This window comes from Alexandromys fortis, unplaced genomic scaffold, assembly GCF_014885135.2.
Source record: "Alexandromys fortis isolate MF-2015 unplaced genomic scaffold, M_Fortis_MF-2015_v1.1 scaffold_137, whole genome shotgun sequence".
Classification (NCBI taxonomy): Eukaryota; Metazoa; Chordata; class Mammalia; order Rodentia; family Cricetidae; genus Alexandromys; species Alexandromys fortis.
In genome coordinates, this window is record NW_026068009.1 from 4,513,348 (window position 1) to 4,539,338 (window position 25,991).

The window sequence follows — 25,991 nt, forward strand, 5'->3', positions numbered from 1 at the left end:
GGCAGACATTCTGCCTCAGTGACACACTAGAGCCTACTTGATGATATGACTTGGAATTTTCTAAGAACAGAAATGCATAGTATACATACTCTCATAATCATTTCCAAGCTTACTGATAGTGGACATTAGAATTCCATATTTAGCCTATTACCACACCACTCTGAACATGCCCAATCTTGTTGGACCTGGAAAGCTAAGCAAGTTGGGCATGATTAAAACCTGGAGAGAACACTGTCTGGAAAGATTCTAAGGCCAAGTCTGATTCAATGGGAGAAAGTTTCTAAAGGTAAGATATTTCTGCCTAGGAGGCCAGCCTCCAGGCAACACAGGATTTGAAGGGAAAGCCCCAGCATTGGAATGTACTAAGACTTTTATGTGGTCCCTGATAGGTTCAATGACATCTCTTTTCAGCTTGGTTTAATTGTCATACAAGGAAATGAAGTTTGATGCTTTGGTTGTATTTAAAAATGAATCTTCCATGCTTTTAATTTCAGCACTCAGAGGCAGGGGGATCGCTGGAGGCCAGAGTGGTCAATCTGGTTTACATCGAGAGTTCTTGGTCAGCTGAAGAAACATACTGAGACCTTGTCTCAAACAAACAAAAAATAAAAGTTCAGTAACAAAAGGGATCTATCTCAATCTGTTCTGATCAGAATTCACAGGTAAGGACCGTGAAGACTCTCCACTTCTGTCTCACCTGATGAGCTGCAGGGAAGGAAGGACGGCAGTTTCACCATTTGTCTGTCTGTCTGGAAACTTTGATGTGGATTTGCTTCGTCCAGGAGTTTCAGATAACGTAAGTAAAGAGTGATGTTCATTAATCAGTCTCTCAGGACGTTTGCTGCAGTCTGAGTGGTGTATGGTAACAGACTGCTGTTGAGGCTGTGGAACGTTAGCACACAGATGATAAAAAATTGTACTTTCTATTGTAAGAAAAACATTTTTTATTAAATAATTAAATTTCCCAGCCTGATCACAGATCACAGTTTCCTCTCCCTCCTCTCCTCCCATTCCCTTCCTAGCCTCCCCTCTTCCCTCAACAGCCACCCACTTTTTCTCCAGAAAAGTGCAGATTTCTCATGTATTGCAGCCAGTCATGGGATATCAAGAAAAATAAGTTTTTAAGAAAAATAATTTTGGAGCTTTTTATTTCATATGGATGACTACTTAGATTGGTAGTTAAATAGTTTGAAAAAACAATATTAATCTTTAAGCATTATAGTTTCCTTTCCAAAGATGGATATGATAGCTCATGCCCATCATGTAAGTGGGGATGCTCAGTGTAACTGGAGATGCTGAGACAGGAGGACTGCTAAAAATGTGACTATTGCATAATGAGCTTCAGGCAGGGTAGAGTGTGTTCCTGTTTCATGATGAAAGGGGGGTAGAGGAAGAACAAGAGGAATAAGAAGACAATAGTGAAATAATTCTGCTTTCCATTTATTATGCAATTAACTCAATTTATAAAATGTAACAATCACTTTTGCTTTCTTTTTATATGTAGAGTTTCTATGGCAATTCAGGGGGGGGGGTGTTGATACAATAAGAGTAAACGAGAAAGTCTGTATCTTATTGCTGCAAAATCAGCGTTAGTTAGAAGAGACTTAGGTGCATACATGAACTCATTCTCACTGACACTCGCTGCCCACCGAGTTTTAGAAAGCAGTTTCTGCTTCCATTTCCTCCGTTTTGAAGCAGCTGGCATAGCTGAAGCAGAGTTTCTGAAAAGAACAGAGAAAACGACTTATTTGCTCTCTTCCCTTTTAATGCTTTTGCTCTATCCTCTCTCTACTCTTTTTTATTATGGTTGTTGATATGGAAGAGCATTATACTTTTCCAGCTTAATATTTCTTTTGTGAAATGCTTGCCTCCTGCTCTCGGAAACCCATTTGCAATGTTATTCTCTGAATTGTTAAGGAGACTTTAAAATTTTTCAGTTCTCTTTTATTTCCTAGTCAGTCTTGCTCTATTCCAACAGGACTGGTGAACTTGCCATTAGCATGCTGCGTGTGTGCGGGTCTTCTTCACAGGTGGAGCTAAATCATGCTCTATGATGCACTGTCTCTGTGTGTGCAGAAGGCACCTGCTCTTTTATCAACAGAGTGTTCTTGAAAAGTATTAATGAACATGAAACGACTCCAAGTTCTAAATCACAAGCATTCTCTCTATATGAATAACCACTCAAAAATTTTATTTCTAGGTTGTTCTGCACACAATTGGTATCGATCACACCCAAGCCCCAGTCCTGTGGCCACACGGATTCGATAGTACAGGAAGAAAAATGCCACTTAGCGCATATGCACTTGACTTTTATAAGCATGGATCTCTTGTGAGATTAGAGAAGGAAAATAGGTATGTTCACTCCTGATAATTCCAAGAAATGGTTAACCCTGCCAAGCATATTAAATTTTTACTTCCAGACTGATGGCAAAGATGATGACATACTCTATACTACTTTTATTTCTAGTTTGTCTGCAAAAATTTGGCATTTAGGCCAACTCACTTGACCAAAATATATACTCTAAATGTGTCTTTGTGAATATTCAAATATATCTTTATATTACAGTTCTACTTAGTCATCATTTGGAATTTTAATGACAAATAACAATCTGGTATTGCTTAATGCCTGAGAGAATATACAGTGTCTAGTTTGCTTACCTGGTTCTGAGACAGTTATTTTAGCTTGTTGCCAGGGAAATCATTTCTAAAAGTGTAAGCAGGACCAAGCATTCCTTAAGTCACTCTGCACACAATTGCTGTGGTCACAAAAGTTGGACAGTCATGAAAGAAGACTGTCACTTAACACATATGCATTTGGCTGCTGCAAGTATAATTCCTTTATGAGGTTTGACCAGGTCAATAGGTATCTTCTTTCTTGATAAATTAAAGAAATAATCTGTCCAAGCATTTCAAATATTCACTTCCAGGGAAATACTCAGGAAAATGTCCGTGAGCAGAGATGTATTCGTCTAAGTGCTAAACACATACATCTAGAGGCAAATACACTAAGGAATTAAACATAGAGTTGATATGAAAATATGAGCAATCCACTGGGCAATGCTGGTTCACACCTTTAATCCCAGCACTTGGGAGGCAAAGGTAGGCAGATCTCAAAAGGCAGAGACAGGCAGATCTCTGTGAGTTTGAGGCCAGCCTGGTCTACAGAGTGGGTTCCAGGACAGCCAGAGTTGTTACACAGAGAAACTCTGTCTTGAAAAACCAAAAGTGAACAAATAAATAAAAATTTAAAAATTGAGCAATTTTTATTAAGTTATAAAAAGTTTTGATAGTCCTCAGAAACTTGAAACACTATCGTTTATTAATCCCAATTTATTATTGTGAATAAAGTAGCTGTTGCATTAGTAGATAATATTTTTGTTTGTTTTAAAAACTTATTCATTGATATTTTCATAATTGTATATAAAACAACACGACTATACACCTACCCATATTCTTGTATTTCTTCCCAGTTGTACCATTTTACTCCAGCAAATCATCCTCCCATTTTGAGTCTTTGAATTTTGTTTTCTTTCATTTTGTGACCCATTGAATTATATGAGGGCTGCCTGCATCAGTGTGGGGCATAGGAACCCACCAGTGACTACAATTCTGAAGAAAACGATTTTTTCTTCTTCAGCTCACAGGGCCCTGGTTGTTCTGAGCCCACTTCTCATCCATGCCTGATGTTAGTGGTCCCTCTCTTACACAAACCCTGTGCAGGCGACCTCAGCTGCTGGGAGTCACGCCACGCCCTGAGGTTGGCATTACACAGTACTCCCCTCACTTCCAGCTCTTGTTCTTCTTGTCTCTTCTTCTGTGATGTCCTGCCTTGGTGAGGTGCCATAGATGTCCCAAATAGGTATTAGTGCTCACAATCACTTATTCTCTGCACTTTGACCAATTGTGAGCCTCCACTGGAAAATAACAAAACCAACACCAAAAACTGTAAGCAAAGGCTGAGTTGTTTCTTTTGTCTCATGTGCTGTGGCATGGTCCCAAATAAATGCACAAAAACTTGTACTAATTATAGGATGCTTGGCCTATTTCTCAGTTTTATTACTAATTAGATTTTACAATTTAAATTAACCCATTGTTAAAACCCAGGAGGCTGACCCCAAACTCTCAAGCATCGATCCTGCCCTAACCTCCCAAGTTGCTGATATTATAGACATGAGTCACTGTACCTGGCCAAATGAACCTATTTCTATTAATCTACATTTTGACACATGGGTAAATGGCATTGTCTATTTTCTAGCATGTCTGGTTCCTCTGGTTGCTGGCTCACATCTTTCCAGATCCAGCCCTTCTTTCTTCCTGTATCTCTGTTCGACTTTCCTGCCTAGCCTGATTCTGCTTGGCAATAGGCCAATTAAACATCATTGTCATCATCATAATCATCATAATTTTGTTTTGTTTTCTGAGACAGGTACTAACTGTCCTAGAACAAGCTCTTGTAGACCAGACTGGCCTCAAAATCATGGAGACCTGCCTTGCCTCTGCTTCCCAAGTGCTGGGATTAAAGGTATGCAGCACCACCCGGCTAAGTTTGCATTATTATTAACCAATGAGTGAAATACATATTCACAGCATACAAAACTATTATCCCACAGCAAAAACCAACCAAACAACCAAACAAACAAAAAATCCATTTCTGTGATCATGTCCAAGATATAGGCCTAATTTATGGGTGTAAAAATTCAGAGCAAATATTTTTTGTCATTAATTTCAGTTTTATGTTATTTAGGATACATCAAGGGAGAGCTTATGATCTGCTAAAATTTTTTGCCTCCACCATCAAATCTATCAGGTATGTTACATGTTGAAATATTACTTTCATATTTTTCAGAAATTTAATTGTAATTTAAAAATGTTGAGATTCTTGTCATGAACCAGGTATGGAAAAGTATAGGGAGACTGTTACATACTACTTATTTCTACTTCCCAGAGGGTTTATAGAATCCTCCTATGCACAACCTTTTGGTTATGTTCTGTAATATAATTAAATTCATAGTACTTTGGAGATTAAGGTCTATCCAGAGAGAGTCTCAGGCTCAGGCACTAACACTAACAGGAAACTAGTCCAGAGCATCGTTGATACCACATCCTGATATTCCCAGTGTTCTCAATTGCAAAATCTTGTTAAACACATATGTTTCTGATGTACCATTAGTTCTCCAGGATATATCATGTGCTTGCTCTTGAATATCTTGCTACAACCTATATCTTTCTACGGGGTTTGTCTGACTGTCAGTGCATAGCCACTTCCTATTTTGATCTGCAACAAAGCCCACTTAACCACAACCAATCTTAAACTCTATATGAGCACCCCATTCTTGGGCTCCATTGGCCAAATAACATCACCTAATTAAATGACCATCATCCTAGTCCCTCAGGTCTAAATGTATTTCAACACCATAATAAATGTTCTTTATTTTGTCACAGGTATATTCAAAATGATCATAAATCTTACTATTATTGCATCCTTAATAAGCAATCATTTGTTTTATTTCTTTGATTAGAGCTGAATTAGGCCTATATGTAATTTTTATATACACAGTGTGAAATTGAGGCATACAAGAGCAGAGGGAATAATTTTATTCATCTATAGCAGTGGTTCTCAACCTTCCTAATGCTGTGACCCTGTATTGCGATTTCTCATGTTGTGGTGACCCCTAAATACACAATTATTTCATTGCTAATTCATAACTGTAATTTTGCTACTATTTGAGTTAAATGTAAATATCTGATATACAGGATATCTGATATGTGACCTCCAAATGGGTCATGACCCACAGGTTGAGAACCACTGATTTGTAGCATTTCTAGATGATAATTATCCAAAGTATAAACTTGAGAGCAACCCAGAAGCCTCCAGAGATACTAGAGTTCAGTGCAAAGCCAGGCTGAAATATAAAACATTAATTCACTCATTCATGTAACCAATCTCATGTGGTTGTATCATTGTTTTGAGACACTTTTAAACATTTCAGGAACAAGGATTTTTAAGTCTACTTCCACCTTTACAGTCGTTGTATTAGCTACTTTTCTGTTGCTGTGAACAAGGCGACTTACAGAAGAAAGACTTAGTTTAGTTTATGGTTCCTGAGAAATTTGAGTCTATTTCAGGAAGATAACTCAGTGCTACATTTTAGAATTAGGTCTGCATATTTTGAGCATCATGGATACAGAACAGTGATTTGAGTGTGGTATTGATCTACAGTCTTTCTATGTGGTTGAGATGTGTCAGATTGCCTCATAGTGTGCAACAGTGAGGGTGGTCAGAAATGAATGAAGGTCTGAACTAAGGAAACAGAAGTAATGATTCAGGATATTAACTCCACAAATACTTGTAATTGAAGCATTGATACTGAAGTTCATATACTGGGAAAAGATGACCAAGGTTTAAATTATAAATCTCTCTCTTTCCCTCTGTCTCTTTCACACACACACACACACACACACAAACACAAACACACACACAGTTCATTATGAAAGTGACATTTGTGGTTATGTACAAAAAATAGTTAAAATTTATTTATGTTGTGGATATCAGAGGACATCACCACAGTGATTAGTCTGTAACTGAGAACTAAATTAATGTTGCTGATAAAGATTGCAGTTTGTTGATGAGTAAAGACCCAGGGAAGATGTATCTCTAGTAAGGGCAAAATATTAAACAAAGAAAGGCAAATAAGATGTCAGATAGGGATTTATTTCCACCAAGGCTACTCTCTATGAACTGTTAAGTTCTGTGTTTCTTCTTCCTTTCTTCACACCTTTGTAACAGTTTCTTAATGCTGGTGTAGCAAGTTGTCACTTAGTGATATAAACCTACTTAAATCTTACCATTCTGGAGGTCAAAAGTCAAAAGTGTGTTCCACTGGGTAAAACTGGGATTCTGGACACTCTGGTGGAAAACCTTGACTCATTCCCAATTTTTAGGGCTTGTCTGCATCATTTTAGGGGTTCCCTGCTCACTATTTCATTATGGCTTTGAGGTCAGGGATGTTCAGTGGAGAGAACTGAGACTGTGGATCAAGTGTCCACATTCCACCCCTCTGACATCAGTTCTCACTTTCCCCACACCATGAGCACTCTGGAGAAGTCCATTGGCTCCACCTAGAGGACCAGAATAACCCCCTGCATTCAAGATTAACTATTACCTGTGGCCTCATCTGTGATGGTAACTCTGCATTGACATGGAGCCTAACGTGGTTACAGGTTTCTGGGGATTTAGGTGAGCACATCTGAATTAGATGAGGACCATTATTCTATTGGCCGTGTCCTGCTTTCGTTTTTTTCTCACCTACCTAGAAAAAGAAAGGAAGCTTTTCTTCTCTATCATGGATTACAATATTTTCTGGATACAGTACAGAAAAAAAAATGCATCAGAAAACAACAAAAACAAAAACTCCACAAAGTATGTCCATAAGATAAACAGTGAAAAGAAAAGAAATTTTTCTTGTATTATTTAAGGGAGCAGGGATCCACGAACATAGAATGTGGTAGCCTCTCAATTATCCTTTGTAATGAAGACACTGCACAGAACTCCTTCTCTTATTTTTCTATTTCTTTTTTGTTTTGTACATACATAAATTGGTTAATGAATTTGTTTCTTATCAGTATTCTATATAATTTGCTAATATTGTTTCATCATTTTACAGGACATCCTGTTTTTATAATACTCATGACCCTTAGTTGACTAATAGTATATATATATATATGTATTATTCTATTTGCAGTGTCTCCTTACGTGAACTGTGTGAAAATGAAGAAGACAACGTTGTTTATATATATATATATATATACATATATATATTCTTCTATTTGCAGTGTCTCCTTACGTGAACTGTGTGAAAATGAAGAAGACAACGTTGTTTTAGCATTTGAACAATTGTCTCAGTCTTTTTCTGAGAAGCTTAGAATAGTGTGAAAAGAAAAACTATGTAAATCACCTAAAATATCACCATAGAAGCTTTGGAAGTTGTATATTTTTTATTCTTATGTTTTGATCAGACAATCATACACAATGAAATGGAATGAGCAAGCTACTTGCTGTGTTTGGCTCTGAGCACCCTTGGCTGTACCACTTGGTGTGCCTAAGTTGTGGTTTGTATAAATGATTGTCTAAAAATGCTTATGTATCCAAATTATAGATGATTGAATGAGAAAATGAAGGATATATATGTATATATATATATATTTGAAGAATTTTTATACTCTACAAGATCCAAACAAAAAATTGTATTGAAATATTTTCACTGTTAATAGATGTAAAAGTTTATTGAAACTAGAAAAATAATAATTGCAGTATCCTGAAAATGTAATATAGTCTCCTAATAAATATAAAATGATTATATTGCTTAGAGAACTAGCTGTTGAAATTGTAAATCTTATTAAATAAGCTGCTTGTAAAAAATTATTTTTATTTATTTTTGTAAAGCTTTAAAAGAAACGAGTAGCTAATATTTTGCTCCTTTTTATTTGTATATACATGATTGTTGAAATAAAGACCTCATTGGTTTCATTTATGTGAAATATATTCAACTAGTAATTCACTTGCATGGTACCATTCATTCTCTAGAACTATTTACATAGGTCATTCTGTAATTGGGACCGTAGCCTGAATTCTCATCTCTAGAATCTATTTGAAACCCTCAATTCGAATTTACAACACCAAATCTTTAAAACAAAGGATGAGTCTCTTCTGTTACTCAGGCATTTCAATGCTCTTTTTGGTGGCATCATAAATAGATCGTAGTGATTTAAAAAAAACTGTTATTGTTCATTTATTCCTGAAACAAAATAAAATTCTAATTACTGAAAATGATGTAGCATTTCACGAGCAATGTTTGCATCTCTGCCTTGGTGGTGGTGGTGTGGGATGCAGTCTAAACTCCTTTCTTTAAATGTTACAGCAGTGCTGTAAACAGAGACATTTAAGATCCTGCCTAGCATCTCCTAATTGCTACCCAGTGGAACGTTACACAATGTGAAATTGATTGTTATGTTATTTGTAACTCAATGCTTGTACATAGGAGTCCAGATGGGAAAAGAAGATTCCCCAACCCCTATATGCCAAATCTAACCTGGCTTAAGGAGTTTTCGAAGAGTGAGCTCATTTTTGCCATCTGGGGTCTTCTTAAAAGTTCAGGATTATTTATATGTAACATCTTTGAAGTGCGTCCCCTAGGAGTGGGAGTAGACTGCTTCTTTCGTCTTTAGCGGAATCTAAAGAGAAAGCAGGAACAGTTTCCCAAAAGTTAATTTAGGAGAAACACATCGGCAAAAAGGTGGTGCTCAGAAAAACCTACAAAAACTATGAACTGGGAAGATATTTTCCTAGAATCCTTTAGAACAAGGTAGAGCTTATGATGATTCTCTGGACCCCAGATAAGATTAAAAACCAGGCAATGAGAGGAAATCCTAGGCCATGATACTTATCCCTCAAATTTGGCAGGTTTCATACATGGAAAAATATCCCAGACATAAGTGAGTTCTACGTTGAAGAAAGTGAGTTCAAGGTAGACAAGCTTTACCCTGTCTCCTAGGTCTCTTTCATGGAGTTCAAACCTACCACTGTCCACAGAAGCAGAGCATGGGTCTGCATTGTTCTAGGCAAATAAAGTTTGGGTATGAGTCTAAAAGCAATGAGACATGAAGTTGGCAAGATCAAGCTTTAGCAATCTTTAATTTTCTGCATATTAATCAACCAACAGAAGTAGAGAAAACCCTAGAAAAGGGGGGTAAAATGAAGAATATGCAAGGAACTAAAAAAAAAAAATCCCTAAACAGAGAAAAAACTCAAGCAATCACAGAAAATAAACAAATGACATCAATAGGCAGTTTTCAAATGTGTAAAGATACAGGAAAATTTACTCAACTCTAGTAATAATAATTGAGGAAAGGAAAACTAGAAAGAATTACATTAAAATGCATCCTCTCCGTTGACTATGCCAAAAATGGCAGAAATAAGATGAAATACTATAGACACCTCATAGAAAAAAGGAACTTGTGCATTTTAGGTGGGAATGTTAATTCATGCAGCTATTTTGAAAAATAACATAGATGTTTCTCAATATATATGAGACTGACATATATCATTTCCAGATTCCACTGCTGGAAATTTAGAGACATCTGTAACTGTAGGCCACTTGTAGCATTCCTAACAATAAGCCAAATGTAGAGTATAAGTGTTGGGTAAATGAGTGGTTACAGAAGAGTGTGCGTGTGTGTCCATATATAGAGTGCTAACCAGTGACCAAAATGTGAACGTGTGTCAACAGCAGAAATATGACTAAACTGGAGAACAGTGTGTTAAATTAAATAGGACACACACACAGACAATGCACACAGAAGTAGGAAGAGCTATGGAAATAAAGTAACAGTAAAATGGTGGATATTAAAGGCTGGGAAGAGTCTTGAGTGTTGAGTAGAAAATGGATGGGACAAGTAGAGGGGAGCAGTTGTTTGGAGAAATACTTTCTCATGCTCTATAACACAGCAAGATGATTTAGGGATGTCAATTAATTACACATTTCAAAATAGCAAATAAAATGTTATATCTCTCTACTGCAATGAAATGATAAATATTTGTTGTTGGATGTACCAGTTGCCCCAATCTGATAGTGGTACATTGCAGTGAAATATTACAGTGTATTCCTTGTATATCTCCATGTGTCCATTAAAGTAATAATAAACACACTCAAAATATCAGTGACATTTCTTTTTCTGAAAGTATATTTATTTTACTGAGTGGCGGTAGCGATTGCCTTTAATCCCAACACTAGGGAGTCTGAGGCAGGCAGAGCTCTATGAGTTCGGGGCCAACCTTGTCTACAAAAGTAGAGCCTCCAAAGCAACAGAGAAACCCTGTTTTGGTAAAAAGAAAAGAGAGGGGGGAATGGAGGGAGGGAGAGAGGGAGGGAGGGAGAAAGGAAGGAAGGAAGGAAGGAAGGAAGGAAGGAAGGAAGGAAGGAAGGAAGGAAGGAAGGAAGGAAAGGAAGGAAAGAAAAGGGCAGAAAGAAAATGTATATTTATTTTTATTTTATGTGTATGATTATCTGCCTGACAGTTTGTATGTGTGTTATGTCGTCTCACAAATCAGGAGAGAGTAGGTTTCAGTGAAGACAAACTATTATGACCTGTATCTATGAAGATGCTCAAAGGAAACCCATCTCCCTAGGAGATAGGAACACTCGATTATATTAAGCCTGTATACTTTTACCAATATTTAAAAAATGAATTATTTTTTTCGTTATGAAACTCCAACTTCCCTTATAATCATCTTCTTTTTCATTCTAGAAATTGTTTTCCATTCATCATTTTATTCTTCCCCCATTGGATGACCTTTTTATTTTATCTTCATAGTTAAAGAGTATTTACCAGTTGGTATGTTGTCATAGCCATGAGAGACCTTGTCTCAAGGCAATGAGAAGGAGAGTGATGGATGAATGCCCTCAACATCTGCCCTGACATCAGCGTGGGCTGGCATGCATGCATACATGGAACACACACGCACGCACGCACACACACACGCACACACACACGCACACACACACACACTTTTTCTCTCTCTCATGTATACACATTCACTCACTCTATCTCACACACACATACACACTCACATATACACCCTCACTCAAACTCTCACATACACAAATCTCATGCACACTTTTTCTCCCATACACAGAGTCACTCATTCTCTCTGTACACAGTTATACTCAGAAAAAGAAACTCAAACAACCTTGATGGTCTTTGACTCTGACTTGAAAACACAAAGATAAAAGTCTATGAGATATCAATTTTCAGTCATGGAGGTTCCCTTTTTAGATATGTTCTTCAGTGTTTGCTGTTTGTTATTTTGTTGATCTTTGTCATTTTGTGGGATAAGATAGAATCTCAAAGTTGTTTTTTTTATTTTACTAATTGTTATTGATCATGAACATAAATTGAGATATTTCTTACCATTATTATTTTTTCTTTTGAGAACTCTCTTTAGTACCCAAGCCCAGTATTTGTGTTGTTTTCTGTGTGCCTATGTGTGTGTGTTTTGTTTTGGCTGTTTTTAAATTATTTATATATTCTATATATTGATGTGAGATTCCCCTATGTATGTTGCGAATATGTTTTATTGCTATTGGCTAATAAAGAATCTGCTTTGACCCATGGCAGGGCAGAATAGAGCTAGGTGGGAAAAGTAAACTGCATGCAGGGAGAAAGAAGACAGAGTCACATAGATGCCATGTACCTGCCAATGGACAAAGATGCCAGAACCTTACTAGTTGGCCACAGCCTCTCAGTGATACATAAATTAATATAAATGGGTTAATTTAAGATGGAAAATTTAGCTAGAAAGATGCATGAGCCATAGGCCAAACAGCATTATAATTAATGTAGTTTTGTGTGATTATTTGGGTCTCGGTGGCCAGGAAACCAACGCAGTCTCCTTTTACAATGAGACACATCTGCTCCTAGCAGCACCAGCTACTTCAAGAGGAAGATGGGCATTGAAGAGGCTCCTTATGGAGTTTGCTAGCCATTTGATCAAGAAACTGCTTTTGCCTGGACTGCTTCATTGGACGTGTAGTACCCACAGAGAGATGACTGCTGAACTTGTCTAAAGATTAGATGGTCCTTTGGGGTTTGTGCTTCATGGAAGAGTCTGAGAGACATTTTGTAAAACACAGAAGAGAGTGACTGAACTGTCTTTGGAAATTTCCTGCTTCATGGAAAAGTCTGCTGGATACTATTGGTCTGTAGGCTAAAGATAGATGCCTCAACAGTGCAGAAGAACTTTGAGTGACTGTGCAGGCAGTGAGATGTCTCTGTCAATTCTAGAGTTTTGGAAGTTGCTTACAATGCACTTCCTGTTTAGTTAGTTAATACTATATCCTTCTGGAGTCTTTGATGGAGCTGAAGAATAGATAGTTATTATTATAATTTTCCTCAGTAATGATAAAAGATAAAATAGATATAAATATTGTAACCATAGATTTTGCTTGATACCTGTTTGTTATATGTAATTTTACTATGTTAAAGTTAAAACCTTCCTCTCCTTTTTAAACAGAAAAGGGGAAATGGTGTGGGAGGTTATTCTGTTCATGTGTTGCTTTCATTGGCTAATGAATAAAGAAACTGCTTTGGGCCTGATGAGGCAGAACTTAGGTAGGCAGAGAAGACATAACTGGATGCTGGGAAGAAGGACAGAGTGGGAGACACCATGGATCTTCTACCTGAGATGGACACTTGTTAGAATCTTGGCAGTAAGCCACAGTCACATGGCGATACACAGGTTAATAGAAATGGGTTAAATTAAGATGTAAGAATTAGCCAATAAGAAGTTAGAGCTAATGGCCAAGCATTGTTTTAATTAATCAGTTTCTGTGTGGTTATTTTTGGTATAAGTTAGCTGGACGACTGGGATAAAGACTCCCACTCTTTGTAATAATGTTACCAATCAATGAAACATTATACATATCAATGGGAACTTGAAAAGCAATGGGTAATTATGTAAGATAGTTTTTCTACTTCATAGTATGCTTTATACAAGAAGATGTCCTGGTTTAATAAAATCATTTGTTTGATGGCAAAATGTTATTCTTTATGCACTTTTGAGAAAGATCAACAATGTCTATATTAGTCCCCTAGGGCTTCCATAAATGAGGTGTGTAAATCTATGTTCAATAGAAAATCTAGATGGCAACACATTCTTTTCTCATGGAGAGCATACTTCTTCATAGACTCCAGCTTGACATGGCAAAAGGAAAAAAGTAACATCCTGGATCTTTCTTTTTCCAGTAAGGAAAATAACTGCTCATGGGTTCCACCTTCATGATTTAACTCTTGAAAGCCATGTTCCTAACACCTTCTTTGTAGGATTAGGGTTTCAATGTAGGGATCTGGGAAGCACATGCTTACCAGTTATTACAGGGCCTGCAAAATAATTATTACTGGGTAACTACCCTAGTGTAGGGCAATTTTGTTCTTTCTTTATGTTCTTCCTTCATTTCTAAATATTCTAGTACAGAAGGTTGAATAAAGGTCATTATAAAATCCAGCTTCATAAAAATCACTTAACATATTAATGATCTTTTATACAGTGCTGTGCAATTTTACACAATACTGTGCAACTAAGACTCACAAGTCCATAGTAGCATTGTATTATTCTTCCTTGTCTTCGAGACAGCTGGGAATAAGACAAGGAGCGTATGTGTGTTAGCTTATTCAGTTAGAAACTGATTTCCAACTATTTCTCAATTGTACATATGCATCGTCACTCATGGCTCTGAATTTTCAAGGTAGACATAAGGAATATTTTATCAAAGATTAAAAAAGAATAAGATTGATTTTAACTGATTTTTCAACTTCTTAGAACCACTCTAGCTCCTACAAAGTCCTAGAAAACCTTCTGGATTTTGTGGCTATCATATTTGAGATTATGAATTGTATCTTGAATAATTCAAGGAGCTAAAATATTCTTTCTTGGGACTTTCAAATTACATTTGAAAGCAAAGTGAATGTACAAAGCATGAATTAAGACATAGTCTCGGGTACTGTTTGTATTCTGATGCTCCATTCTCTTCACCCTGAAAACATTTCTTTTTTTTTTTTTTTTGAGGAGAAACTAAGCATTTTTATTTTCAGACTGTGCATTCAGATTCCATAGATAACCCATATCTTTCCATTTTTGCCAAGTTTTAGAAAACATTTAATGAAAGTATTGAAAGGTCAGAATAAGACCTTGATTTGCTAGTTCTGAACTCTTATTTTCCTGCCCTCTGTTTGCGGAAGAGCTTGGTCACGTAGGGCTTTACACATCCACTAATAGTGTTCTTCAGATTAGCAGCTGATGGTATTTACTGTCTGGCCTTCTATGATGCTATGAGGAGCGCAGCAGTGAGCTAGGAATCCTTCCTACAGTTAAAACATTCTTGTGACAAAGAATAGTTTCCCTGATTCTCAATTTTTTTTTTGTTTGAATGTTTGTGTTTTGAGACAAGGTTTCAAGGAGCCTGTTCTAGTCTCTACTTGATTTTAAGCTGAGGGTTGACATTGAAGTCTTGATCTTCCTGTCTCAGCCTCAGTAATTCGAGTGTGAAGGATGCAGCTATAAATACAGGGCAAGGGCCACATCCAGATGGTCCAGTATATTCATGTGAGAACTGAACCATTGAAGAACAGTCATAGGGGGTGACTATTAAAAGTAAAGAAAGAAAGGTTTTACTTTCAAGGTGCAATGACTTCGCAGGTTAAGATTTATTTGCTAAAGCACTGAACACTGTGTCTGGTCTCTTAAAGTCAACCATTCTTGTCAGATACGTAGCTTTCTAGATCCCAACATCAAGCTTCTTAAATTAAAGCTTTTATTCATGGTCCAGAAAGAATAAAATGTGAGTTTAAGTCAAACATGAAAAGTAGGCTTTGATATCATGAAACAAGGATTTCCCAAATCTCTCTTTGTAACGTTTCTTTATGGGAATCACATATATTTCATTTCTGGTGATTAGAATCCTGCTGAAAGTTTATGGAAGCCGAAGTCCTAAAAGGTGAAGAAAGGTGGGTAGAGAAACCAGCACTTTAAAGGTCTGCTCCACATCGCCGGACTTACTTTTCAGCAGCAGTTGGTTTGCAAGTCTATATGCCTCCAAAATAACAGGCTGAGGCCTACCTACTGGGATGGTTCAAATGTTTTCGAAATAGAATAATGTTTTCGTCTTGTGGTCAGTCAGCATAATCTAACTTTTAATCAAGAATGTTTTGAGTGTCAATGAAAAACAAAAACAAAAACAAAAAAAGAATCTGTGATTTGAAGTGATTAAAACAAATTATCTGAACAAGTTTTTATTTTTAAAATGTCGGTCATTTGGAGTTTCTTTGTGACAAACAAAGTTCTGGGGGAATTAAAACAGATTGCTGACAATTGTTTCATAGTCCAGCTCCTCATATAATGGATTACTTACATGTAATCAACTTTAACTGCAAAATATTTGTCAATATAAGAATGGGTTTTTTTTCTGCCTAGAACATATAGGGTTATGATTTAATTTATAAGTCATTAGAATGAATTTTACCTAATCTGGGCATAGCTGGAATCAGAATAACTGATTATTTGCCCAGGGTAATTCACAGGGGAAGCTTAGTCTGGCAGCACAGTCATGGCTCATTGGAGAGGAATTATTGAATTATCCTACAGCATTGCTCAAGATGCTATTTTGCACGAAGCAAAGAAGCTGTGAACAGTGAGTTTTTCTCTTGAGTTCTGAGGCTATGTAGATTCTTATGCCTAAGTTATCTCCTATGTATAAGACAAATAATAAAAATGTTCTTAACTATTAGTTAGCATAATTCTCCCAACATGCTGGGAAATATCAAAAAATTGGCCTTTCAAATATCTTTGGTAATACTTTACTTACATGCATGAAAATGTCATGATGAAACCTGTCCTTTTGCATAAATAATATGTTCTACAGAGAAATAAATTGCTTTAAAAATAAGACATTCTGATCATTAACATTGCATACACATACTATCTATGTATGTTCCTGAATGCTGCCTATTCATATAGTCTTCAAAACTGGTCTAGACCAGGAGCTCTTTGAGTGGCATCAGATTCCTTATAGATTTGTAACCAGATGAGAGGTCCTTTAAGGAGAAGCTGTAACAAATGTAAAGTGTTCTTCTCTAGTTTTAGATATTATTTGACTAAGCTTGCCATGGTTTTAAACAGCCTGGAGCCTTCCCAACAGTTGTCCCTGTGGTATCTGTTGAGACTGTAAACCATCAAATAGTTATGTTTGAAAAAGTACATAGATTCATTACATATATAAGTAACAAATGAGGAGCTATATTGCTTCTTTAAAATAAAATCTTATTAGCTTTTCTTTAGTTTAAGTAATCGTTTTGATCAAAAGACCATATCTTCATCTTTATCTTACTTTCATTAGAGAGAAGTAAACCTAATAACTAATCTTGAGTTGCTTCTAGAAGGCAAGTTCCCAGGAGGCTTGGACTTCTGTTATTTTTATTTTGTTTCTTTGATATTTTACCTCAAGTACCCAATTAGAGACACAGTAGGCACTCATTCAATACTAATTGATGGAATGAACCACCTAAATCTTTCCTGGTTTTCCTGATATCCACTCTCTGTTCCCCTCAGACCCACATTGTTTGAGCTGCTTTGAGAATTTGATGATTTAATGCTATGGGACAATGGTCTATATCCTGTCAATTATATTTCAAATAAACGCTGATTGGACAGTAGGCAGGCAGGAAGTATAGGCAGGGCAACCAGGCAGGAAGTAGAGACGGGGTAATGAGAACAGCAGAATTCTGGGAAGAGGACATAGTCTGTAATCTTGATCCCGCCATACAGGCAGCAAAATGTGACTACCTCGCCAAAAAAAATACAAAGCCACGTGGCTAACCTAGATAAGAATAATGGGCTAATATAAGTTATGAGTTAATAAGAAGTCTGAGCTACTAGGCCAATCAGTTTATAACTAATGTAGACCTCTATGTGATTTCTTTGGGACTTAACGATTACAGGAACAGAGCAGGACAGAAACCTGCTCTATTGTAACTCTGTTGCTAATTAGCTGACATGTGATGAATGCCTACTAAATCTATTGGGAATTTGACAGAATATAAATGTGTTTCTTTCTCAGATGCATTCATACTAAAAACCAACTCCATCACTTATCTTTAGAGGTTTAATAAAACCTACCAAATCATTTTCATAGGCTATCTGCTTACTGGATATTTCATAAAAATGCTGTGACTTCTCAGCTCTCTGTCAAGACTTTCGTGGAATGGAAAACTCACAACAATGGTTTATTCAGCACATAATGAATTATTTGTCTTCTGAACCTATTATGGAGCATTTCACAATGACTCTTCATGTACCTTTTTTTGAAGTGTGGGCAGTGAAGCCACAGACTACATGGTAAAATATAAACACGGGAATAGTCTCTATGAATAAGAGCAATGACCATTTCTATACTGGGCATATCATTTTAGATAACATTCAGGAGGCAGGCCTGTGGAACTCACTACTAATTCACAATTTAGGGTTTTTTGATAATATGATTTGTTCCTGAAAGCAAATTTATTAAAGACAGTAAAACAATAAAAATAATCAAAAGCAAAATTTGAAAATATCCTTTCTTCTTGGAGACAAGAACACAGTCACACTGTTAGCATTTATCTGATTGTGGGAAGGGAGTGGATTTCAATGATCCTAGCATAGATTTAAAGCTGTGGGAAGTTAATTCCTGAGACAGGGCATCTGAGGATTCTCTTCTCATACAAAAGTTTAGCCTATTTTATGGAATTATGGTAGTTCATTAATGTCTCCAGGTTGCCAGTTCATTGCATCAATCCATTAGCTCATGAAATTTTTTGGAGTTTATAGAACTTTCAGATAATTTCACCGAGAAAAATGCTTCAATTAAATCCTACTCATACATTTAATCCAGCCAGAACTGGTCAGTATTGACTGTGGAATGAAAGGTGTGTTGTTCATCATACAAAATACAGCTTACCAATTGCACCCAGCAGTTCCTGGAAGTAGCCATCATAAAAGTATTTGACAGCATCCACCAGGTTTTGGCCAGAAATATTTTAAAATTCCTGGAAAAAAATGCAAAAAAATTATGTAACTCAAAAGAGATTTTCATAAATATCATAAACTTAAAGGATAAACTATGGCTATTTTACTATACATTTAATGGTGATTGTTTTCTCTGAAGCATTTCTTAGCGCTGCTACCCACTGTGATGAAGGATCTACTCTCTGCAATAAGTATAGATCTTATGAGATGCTAAAACTTGCATGAACCCTGTACTCTAAGGACCTGCTATTGCTGAGCTGGGGAACAATGGTTACCCCCACTGGAACTCAATGACTAGAAAGTACTGATTTAGAAGGAGTGAAGACACAGAGTGAGCTCTTGTCTATGATGCATTTTCATAAGACATATATAATCGACAGTCTAAATTCATTTGTCAACAGAAAACTTTCTGTTAGAGCTAAATACAAAAATCCTCTGAGTGATGTTTAGGAATCGAGTGTGGAAAAGTGATTTTGAGGAACAGAAGATTACCATTCACAGATTCATTTACTAACATAAAATAGCATTCAAATAAATTACCTTTTTTAAAGAGTTCACTCATTTGGCTCTATCCTTGGCAATATTCAGTTCTCAGCCATTTCAACTTAAATGTGAAGAAGTATTGTTATTGTTAGTGTTAATCTTTAACTCACATAAAGTAAAAGAAGCATAGTTGGATTAGAGTAGGCTGTTGCTAAAAATTGAAAGGACTTTACTTTTCATTTAATTGCATTTAATTTGCTTTAAAATAATGGAAAGGAAAGGCACAGAGTTTGGAGAATGTCAAATGGAGGTTAATGTGACCACATCTCAAAGATCAGTAGGTAGTATGGCTATTTCATAAATCACAATGTCTTTAACAAAGACCTTGACTCGGGTTGGCCACAGTAAACTCACTGGAGATTATTCAAATACAATATAAAGTACCTGTAATTTTTAGGAGTCTGTATGTAAAAGCTCTAAGATTTAGTTAATGGAGAAAATTTAGTGGCAGAGTTTTACTCTTTAGCAGTACCATTAAATGAGGCATACTGTATAGACATGGCTTTTTTCTATTGCTGAGTGACATTCCCTCTTTTATCCTAATTACTTTTATGTCATTCAACTGGTTAAAGAGCTGTAGAGAGCCTGTTTCTAGTTACCCAGCCAGAGCTGTGGGGAGCTCTTGTTGCACAGGATCATCTGCATCGTGGTTTTATGCTCTCCAGTCTTCTGCTGGCAAGCTTCCCACAGGACCTGCAACATCACACAGTTAGGAAGGAGTCAGAACCAGCCTCATTCACTCTACCAATAGCTCTATTAGTCAGGGGGGCAGTCAGACTTAGTTACCATTGCATCCTGAGCAGCCATCCTGGATCTGCATATCCTTCCCCTCTTGTTCCCTGGGAAATAAGCAAGGGTTTCCCTTTAGGTGGTCTCAATATACAGAATATCTAGTGAAGCATTTATCTAATTATTCTAAATTAGTAATAATTTAAATAGTAATAAAAAATTGGGAGTCAGATTTGTGGTAAGAAGCTGAATGATCAGAGAAGTGAGAGAGAAATCACCAGGGACCTACTATTTTTTCAGCTCTTCAATCCAAAAGGTCCAAGACCCTCTCTAAGCCCCACCCAACTACTTCCTGTCTTTCTATCTGTCCTCCGTCTTCTAAAACCTCCATAATCAATTTTGGACAGCTAGCTCTACCCTTGATTAAAAAAAAAAAAACTTCATTGTCAGTCTTCAGAACACCAGAATGTAATCAAAATGTCAGACAAGAATATAGGACTATTGGGGTAAAATTCCCAGAACCTGCAAACAATGGTGACTCCTTTACAGTCTTGGTTAGTGATTTGAATACTTCAACATGTGAAAAATTGGGGTGTAGTTTTGTAAGTTTGTTTTTTGCTTTTCTTTATAACAGAGGAACTTTGTGACAAATGTTGAAATAATTTTTGCTTTTTCTATCTCTATGAGATATTTTACATTATCATATGAGTATCTATCTTTTGGCAGAGGAGGCAGTGATGGAGTTTAACAGTATTTATGCAATGGTGCAGACATAGTTGTATCTGGATTGTAAAACAGGATTTATGGCAACAAACAAACAGTGATGAAGGCTTTGCAAATGAGACAGTTCTCAATGTCAATTTCATGGGACTCAAATCAAGGTGCCATCAGGAGTTGTTTCTAGAAGATCTAGAAAGGCCACTTTTTTTTTTTTTGTATAGTATCCTTTCAGATAAGATTTGCCCACTGGTATAATAATAGTGATGGACTGTTTTGGACATGACCAACAACCACTTTCTGATTTTAGGATTTTAGGTCTATTCTACAGGAAGAATTCATGCCTAGCAATGTAAACTTAGTCTAAAACCCATGAACGGGGAAGCTGCAGGCTCTAAAAGCGGATTTACTATTGTTGTTTTGTTATATGGATATGACGTTAAATTTCCTTCTAAGTATGTGTATGTATATTCATAGATTTGTGCTGCTCCCAGCTTTGGTCAGAGAAGCTTTTGTTTGCGATGGGTGATGGTTAATGCAGAAGCTAACTAGTGAGTCAGTGACAGCTGAAATGAGACATCTGTGTCTTTGCCTCCAAGGCTCTAGGTATATTATGGAAGAAGGTATGGAAAGAATTTAGGAGTTCAAATGGAAAAAGCGTGACACAACTTATTCTGTTTATTACATGGCCGTTATGCCTGTGAACTCAGAGTATCAGTGACTACTACGCAAGGCAGGCCCGTCAATGTCCCATCATGGGCGAGAGAGAGGCTCATGAGGTCTCCCCTCTCCCCGAGGACCAGCAAGAAGTCAATGTTTGCTAGGGGCGTCATGTTCCTCAGTGGTAGCCACAGATAATTTGCCCTTGCTCCAGTAAATAACCATGCTTATGCCAACCATCCTAATTAAATGTCATGGGTCAGGAACAATAACAACAAAAAGACGTGAAAACAGGACGTGAACTTAGATGGAAGAAGGGGTTTAGTGGGAGGAAAAGGAGTTAAGAGGATAATATGATCAAACTAAGTTACATATATATTTAATGAATTTATAAAATATTAAATTAAAAATCAATAATAGTAAAAAGGAAAGAATTGACTCTGGTTGTCCCAGCAACTCAGGTGTGTATCTCCTCTGTTCTGAACGAAAGGATTTTGTCTTCCATAAACTCAATTAAAAGAGACAAATAATAGCAATGAAAAACAGAAATGTAAGATCTATCCAATATGCCCACAATGGATAGATGGTTGGTAAAAAAATCCAGTGAGCGTCTAAATCCATTTTCAGGATTCTGATGTGATTGACAGTGAGTGTCCAATCTACCTTTGAGTCTTGATGCGATGATAAGGTTTAAATAGAAGGCCACAGAAAATACTTAACCAATCAATTTAGCCCTGGTACGAGTCTCTGGCCCTTCTCACCTTTCTCCTGGAAGCTACCTCTTCTGCGAGGTCTTATCTTATAGGTTACAAACCTTTGTAAATCTCAGGGGCAATTCTAATTTCTTGACATTTCTTGTTTCAATAGTCACAATTCATCATCTATCATGTAAACAAAAGGTATCTCCTATCTCCTAAACAAAGAGATTCCTCTTCCACTGCTGAGAGATTTGGACATATGTAAAAGGCTACTCCTTGAATGACATTTTGCAGATAAAGGGATCCCTCCTTTCTGCTGCGGGAGGGCGAATTGTGAAATATCCCCAGCCTGTTCCCTGTGGGATGTGATTGCAGCCTTTGGACTGGCTTGTTTTTCTCTACCAAAAGCTTTTCTGAGGTGCTAGCTCACTCTTGGTCAGCTGGCAATGTTCATTAAGCACGGTGATTTGCCACCTTCTCTAGTGGATTCCTTCAATTTGATTCTTTGGCTTGTGATTGATCCATCATCTCCACAGACTGTAGCTGAATGACTCCATTTGTAATCAAATTACCAGCCTGAATTATTGCCTCCATCATGGCAATACTCTGGTATGATTTCTTTGGTCCACCTGGAATAATCCCCTTTTCTCACAATCTTTACTTAGTTTAGTCTAGTCTGTAGCATCTGTTACCACAGTTACCACAATCCCAGGGAATTAGGACACTGGCCTCTCCTGGAGGAAGCAGGAAAGGGCAGTATTCAACTTGTCAATATTATTAAAGAGTGAGTAAGATTCTAGAATCATTTGGAAAAGGTCAGATATTAATTCCAAGTCCACTGGTTTTATTTTCTCAGTATTACCATGAATGACCTTCCATAATTTCCAAACAAACAAATAACATAAGCACAGGAAATGCTCAATGGACCTAGGAAATGTCCCTGTCTTTATCATTCCTGCCTTTTTATTAAAAAGCTTAACTTTTATCATTTGCTGGGGAACCAGGTTTCCCTTCCAGGATTCCCTTCTGTGGAGTTTTAGTCTTATTAATTAAAGAAATCTTAAAAATACACCAAAAAGGAAGCTCCAGGAAGATTTTATTAGAATTTGAGAAAGAAACAACAGGATATGTGAGCTGTACACACTAGCCACTGCTGGAAGGGAGATGACAAAGGAAAGGCAAGCCCCTCTTCTGAGTCAGGTTCCAAGTCTTCAGCAGCTGCTTGGGTAAGGAGCTCTTCGAAGAGTCTGTAAGAAAGCCCAGAGTTCGAAAGCCAGAATGCTTAATATCCAAGTAGATAGGAAGGCCAAAAGAAAAAGCCAATATCCCTTGAATTAGAACTCAGAAAAGCAGACCCTTAGAAGCAAAGGTCTGTGAAGAGCTGCAAGTGCATGGGGCGGCTTTGCTATACAGTATCTAATGGAGGAGGAATTATCCCTCCCACCTTCCTAGAATGTCCTTAGGTGAGGCAGTTTAATTGAGAGGTGGTCTTCTAGCCAGGTGGGAGACATATGCACTTGTATTAACTCTTGAGAAGGAGATAATAATACGCAATTTTCCAACTTTGGGGGCATATCAAAACCTCATGTCTCCACCCAGGGTCAGATCACATTTTCTCAAACAGCTCCTATCCTTCTGTGAATTGGCCCAATACCCTGCCTTTTCATGTGGTTTTTTAATGCAAAGGAGGACCAGAGCTGATGCTTCCCTTTCTGTTGTTACCAAGGAAACAGGAGGTAGGTGGAAAGCTGACCATGAGGGAGGGGGCCCATGCTTAATAGCCTTCAAAGTGGTGAATGTTTATTGTTACCGAGCATATTTATGACTGGGAAATTTATTGTTTACTGTAACCCGTTGCTCTTTCCCCATGGGAAGATTTCTGCCACTCCCTTACTGGGTAATGAGCACAGCTTCCAGTCCCAGATCAAGAGCACCCAAATGCAAGGCTTCCCCACTTTCTAGAGAATTTACTTATTTAGGCCTTCCTAAAGTTACTGGGGATACTAAGCTAGAGAGGTAGCCAACGCAAATGCAAGAATTTACAGGTTTAGAGAGAGAGAGAGAGAGAGAGAGAGAGAGAGAGAGAGAGAGAGAGAGAGAGAGCAAGAGAGGGAGGGGAGGGAGGGGGAGGGAGGGAAGGAGAAAAGAACTGAGGGACAGGAGGGAAGAAAAGAAATAAAGGTAGAAATAAAAGCAAGAAGTAATTCCAATTTCAGTTTGTTTAGTGGTGTTTATTGGTCAAAGAAGATCCCACATAGATTAATCACAGACTTCAGTAAGAAATTCAAGTATTCTCAAGTTTCTTGCTGCCCCCACTTTAATGTCTTTAGCATACCTGTGGGAGCAGAGGAAAGCAGAACACGCAGGTGTTCTGCTTCTTTGGCCTCTCCACTGTTGCCTAGAAGTCCTCAGATTTCTCTGTCAGGGTTCCCTCCACAGTTACCTCAAGAATCCCAAAGCCTCAGTCTCCCCCCCCCCTCCCCCGTCTGACAGTTCTGACTTTATAGAAGGATGCTAAAAGCTACATTTCCCAAGTCCTCTTCTCCAATTGGATTGGTGATGAGTGAAAAACGAAACTTAAGGCTTCTGGGCGCAGAATGGAAACTGAAACTGAAACTATTCTTCAGGCAGCCTGGGTGGCTCAGAAGCTTCCGAGGAGCTTCCGTCTCTGGATTCCGTGCTCTGAGTTCCTGCAGAGCAGTCCTGCCGCTCTCAGCAGGCAGCAGGTCCTGGTTCTGGGTTTGGGGGTCTGGGTTTGGGGAGGGAGGAGAGCGGCGGGGTAGGGGATGCTTCTGGGCGCTCCAGGGGCTGGCAGCCCTCGCCAAGGTCAGAGGTGTCTAGAAGGAGGGGCTTCGTGCTGTGATGCTGAGGGGGACAGGACTAGGACCCGCCTACCCCAGAAGCCAGAGCCCAGTGGACAGCCAAGGAAGGGATGTCCATGATGAGGGAGGAGGGAGGTCGAAGACGTGGGGCTCAGAGTCTTGAACTCTCGTCGTCATAATGGGGATCTCGGGGAGGAATCAATAAGTAGGAACATCTGATGGGTGCACAGTCAGTAGAAGTCGGGCACTGGCATCAGCGGTCTTTCTCCTGGGTGCAGAATCGGGAGCCCTACTCCAGACTTGCCTAGCTGGAAGCTGAATGGGAACAAGAACCCAGATGAATTCTAGGCCCTCTTAAATTTCAGTAGTTAAAACAATTTATGCTTTACTGCAATAATCTCCCATCCTCTAGCATGCTTCCTTTTTAAAGGCTATCTTCCTGTGCAGCCTGGCACTTAGGAGTCCAGCCCTCCTGCCTCAGTTTCCCTGTTCTATTCACCTAAGATTTAACGTGCTCATGTGCAAGGAACAGGTATTAGTTTTCTGTTTCCGCATAACTAACTAGCACACTCTCGATGGCTTTAAACAAAACGAATGTATTAGTTTACCGATCCTGGGCAGGCTCGGGCCAACATGTAGAAGAAGAAAATAGATCTATATCCATCTTCATGAACAAAATTTAAGCCCAAATGAGCCAAAGGCTTCAGCATATAAAAATTTATGTTGAACCTCACAGAGAAAAAATTTTTTGAAGTATACTTTGCCACATCGTAAACACAGTCTCAGTGGCACAAACATTGTGAGAAACCATAAATTAGATCTCCTGAATTGAGAACCTTTTGTATAACAAGGCTATAGAGTGGGAAAAGATCTTTATTTATCATAAATCCATTTCAAAAATATATGAAGAACTCAGGAAATTAGTCATTAAAAATTTAATCCAATAAAAATATTTGTTATAGACCTAAACTGAAAAACTCTCAACAAAAGAACCCAAAAATGACTGAGAGACACCTAGAAAATGTTTGAATATAATCTCCTTTAACTGTCAGAGAAATGTAAATCAAAACTTTTTTTGAGATTTTACCTTATCCTTGTAAAAATAACCAAGATTAAAAATTATTGTTAACAACCTATGCTTAAGAAAGTGGGTAGGGAAAAAACTTGATTGCTGGAAGTGAGCTGCAGTCTGTGGCGGCAGCGGCTGCGCTG

At 37.7% G+C, this 25,991-nt stretch overlaps 2 protein-coding genes and 1 long non-coding RNA gene across 10 annotated transcripts in view; 2 read left to right on the top strand and 1 right to left on the bottom strand.

The window, feature by feature from the left end:
• Positions 1 to 25,991, top strand: part of LOC126513430 (probable ATP-dependent RNA helicase DDX60) — a 479,040-nt gene that overhangs the window by 358,533 nt on the left and 94,516 nt on the right. For 2 of the 7 annotated variants that reach the window (XM_050161799.1, XM_050161806.1), the window contains exons 35-38: positions 654 to 796; positions 2,201 to 2,352; positions 4,745 to 4,807; positions 7,834 to 7,933. The exons of 3 other annotated variants lie outside the window; for them this stretch is intronic. In XM_050161799.1, coding sequence (XP_050017756.1) covers positions 654 to 796; positions 2,201 to 2,352; positions 4,745 to 4,807; positions 7,834 to 7,933 — 458 coding nt within the window. Of the gene's footprint in view, positions 1 to 653; positions 797 to 2,200; positions 2,353 to 4,744; positions 4,808 to 7,833; positions 7,934 to 25,991 lie in introns of those variants that run through there. 2 more of the 7 variants (XM_050161797.1, XM_050161798.1) reach the window with 1 other exon arrangement.
• LOC126513433 (uncharacterized) lies at positions 763 to 24,412 on the bottom strand. Of its 2 annotated transcripts, none has more exons than XR_007595344.1 (4): positions 24,293 to 24,412; positions 19,753 to 19,846; positions 18,543 to 18,630; positions 763 to 882 (listed from the first exon to the last, which is right to left on the bottom strand). It is a non-coding gene; the product is annotated as an uncharacterized lncRNA (long non-coding RNA). The 2 variants fall into 2 exon arrangements; XR_007595343.1 differs by lacking the exon at positions 763 to 882 and adding an exon at positions 9,096 to 9,231.
• LOC126513431 (probable ATP-dependent RNA helicase DDX60) overlaps positions 24,543 to 25,991 on the top strand; it is a 48,637-nt gene continuing 47,188 nt past the window's right edge. Inside the window, exon 1 of the mRNA XM_050161807.1 lies at positions 24,543 to 24,683. The gene's annotated coding sequence lies outside the window, so the exon portion shown is untranslated. The remainder of the gene's footprint in view (positions 24,684 to 25,991) is intronic.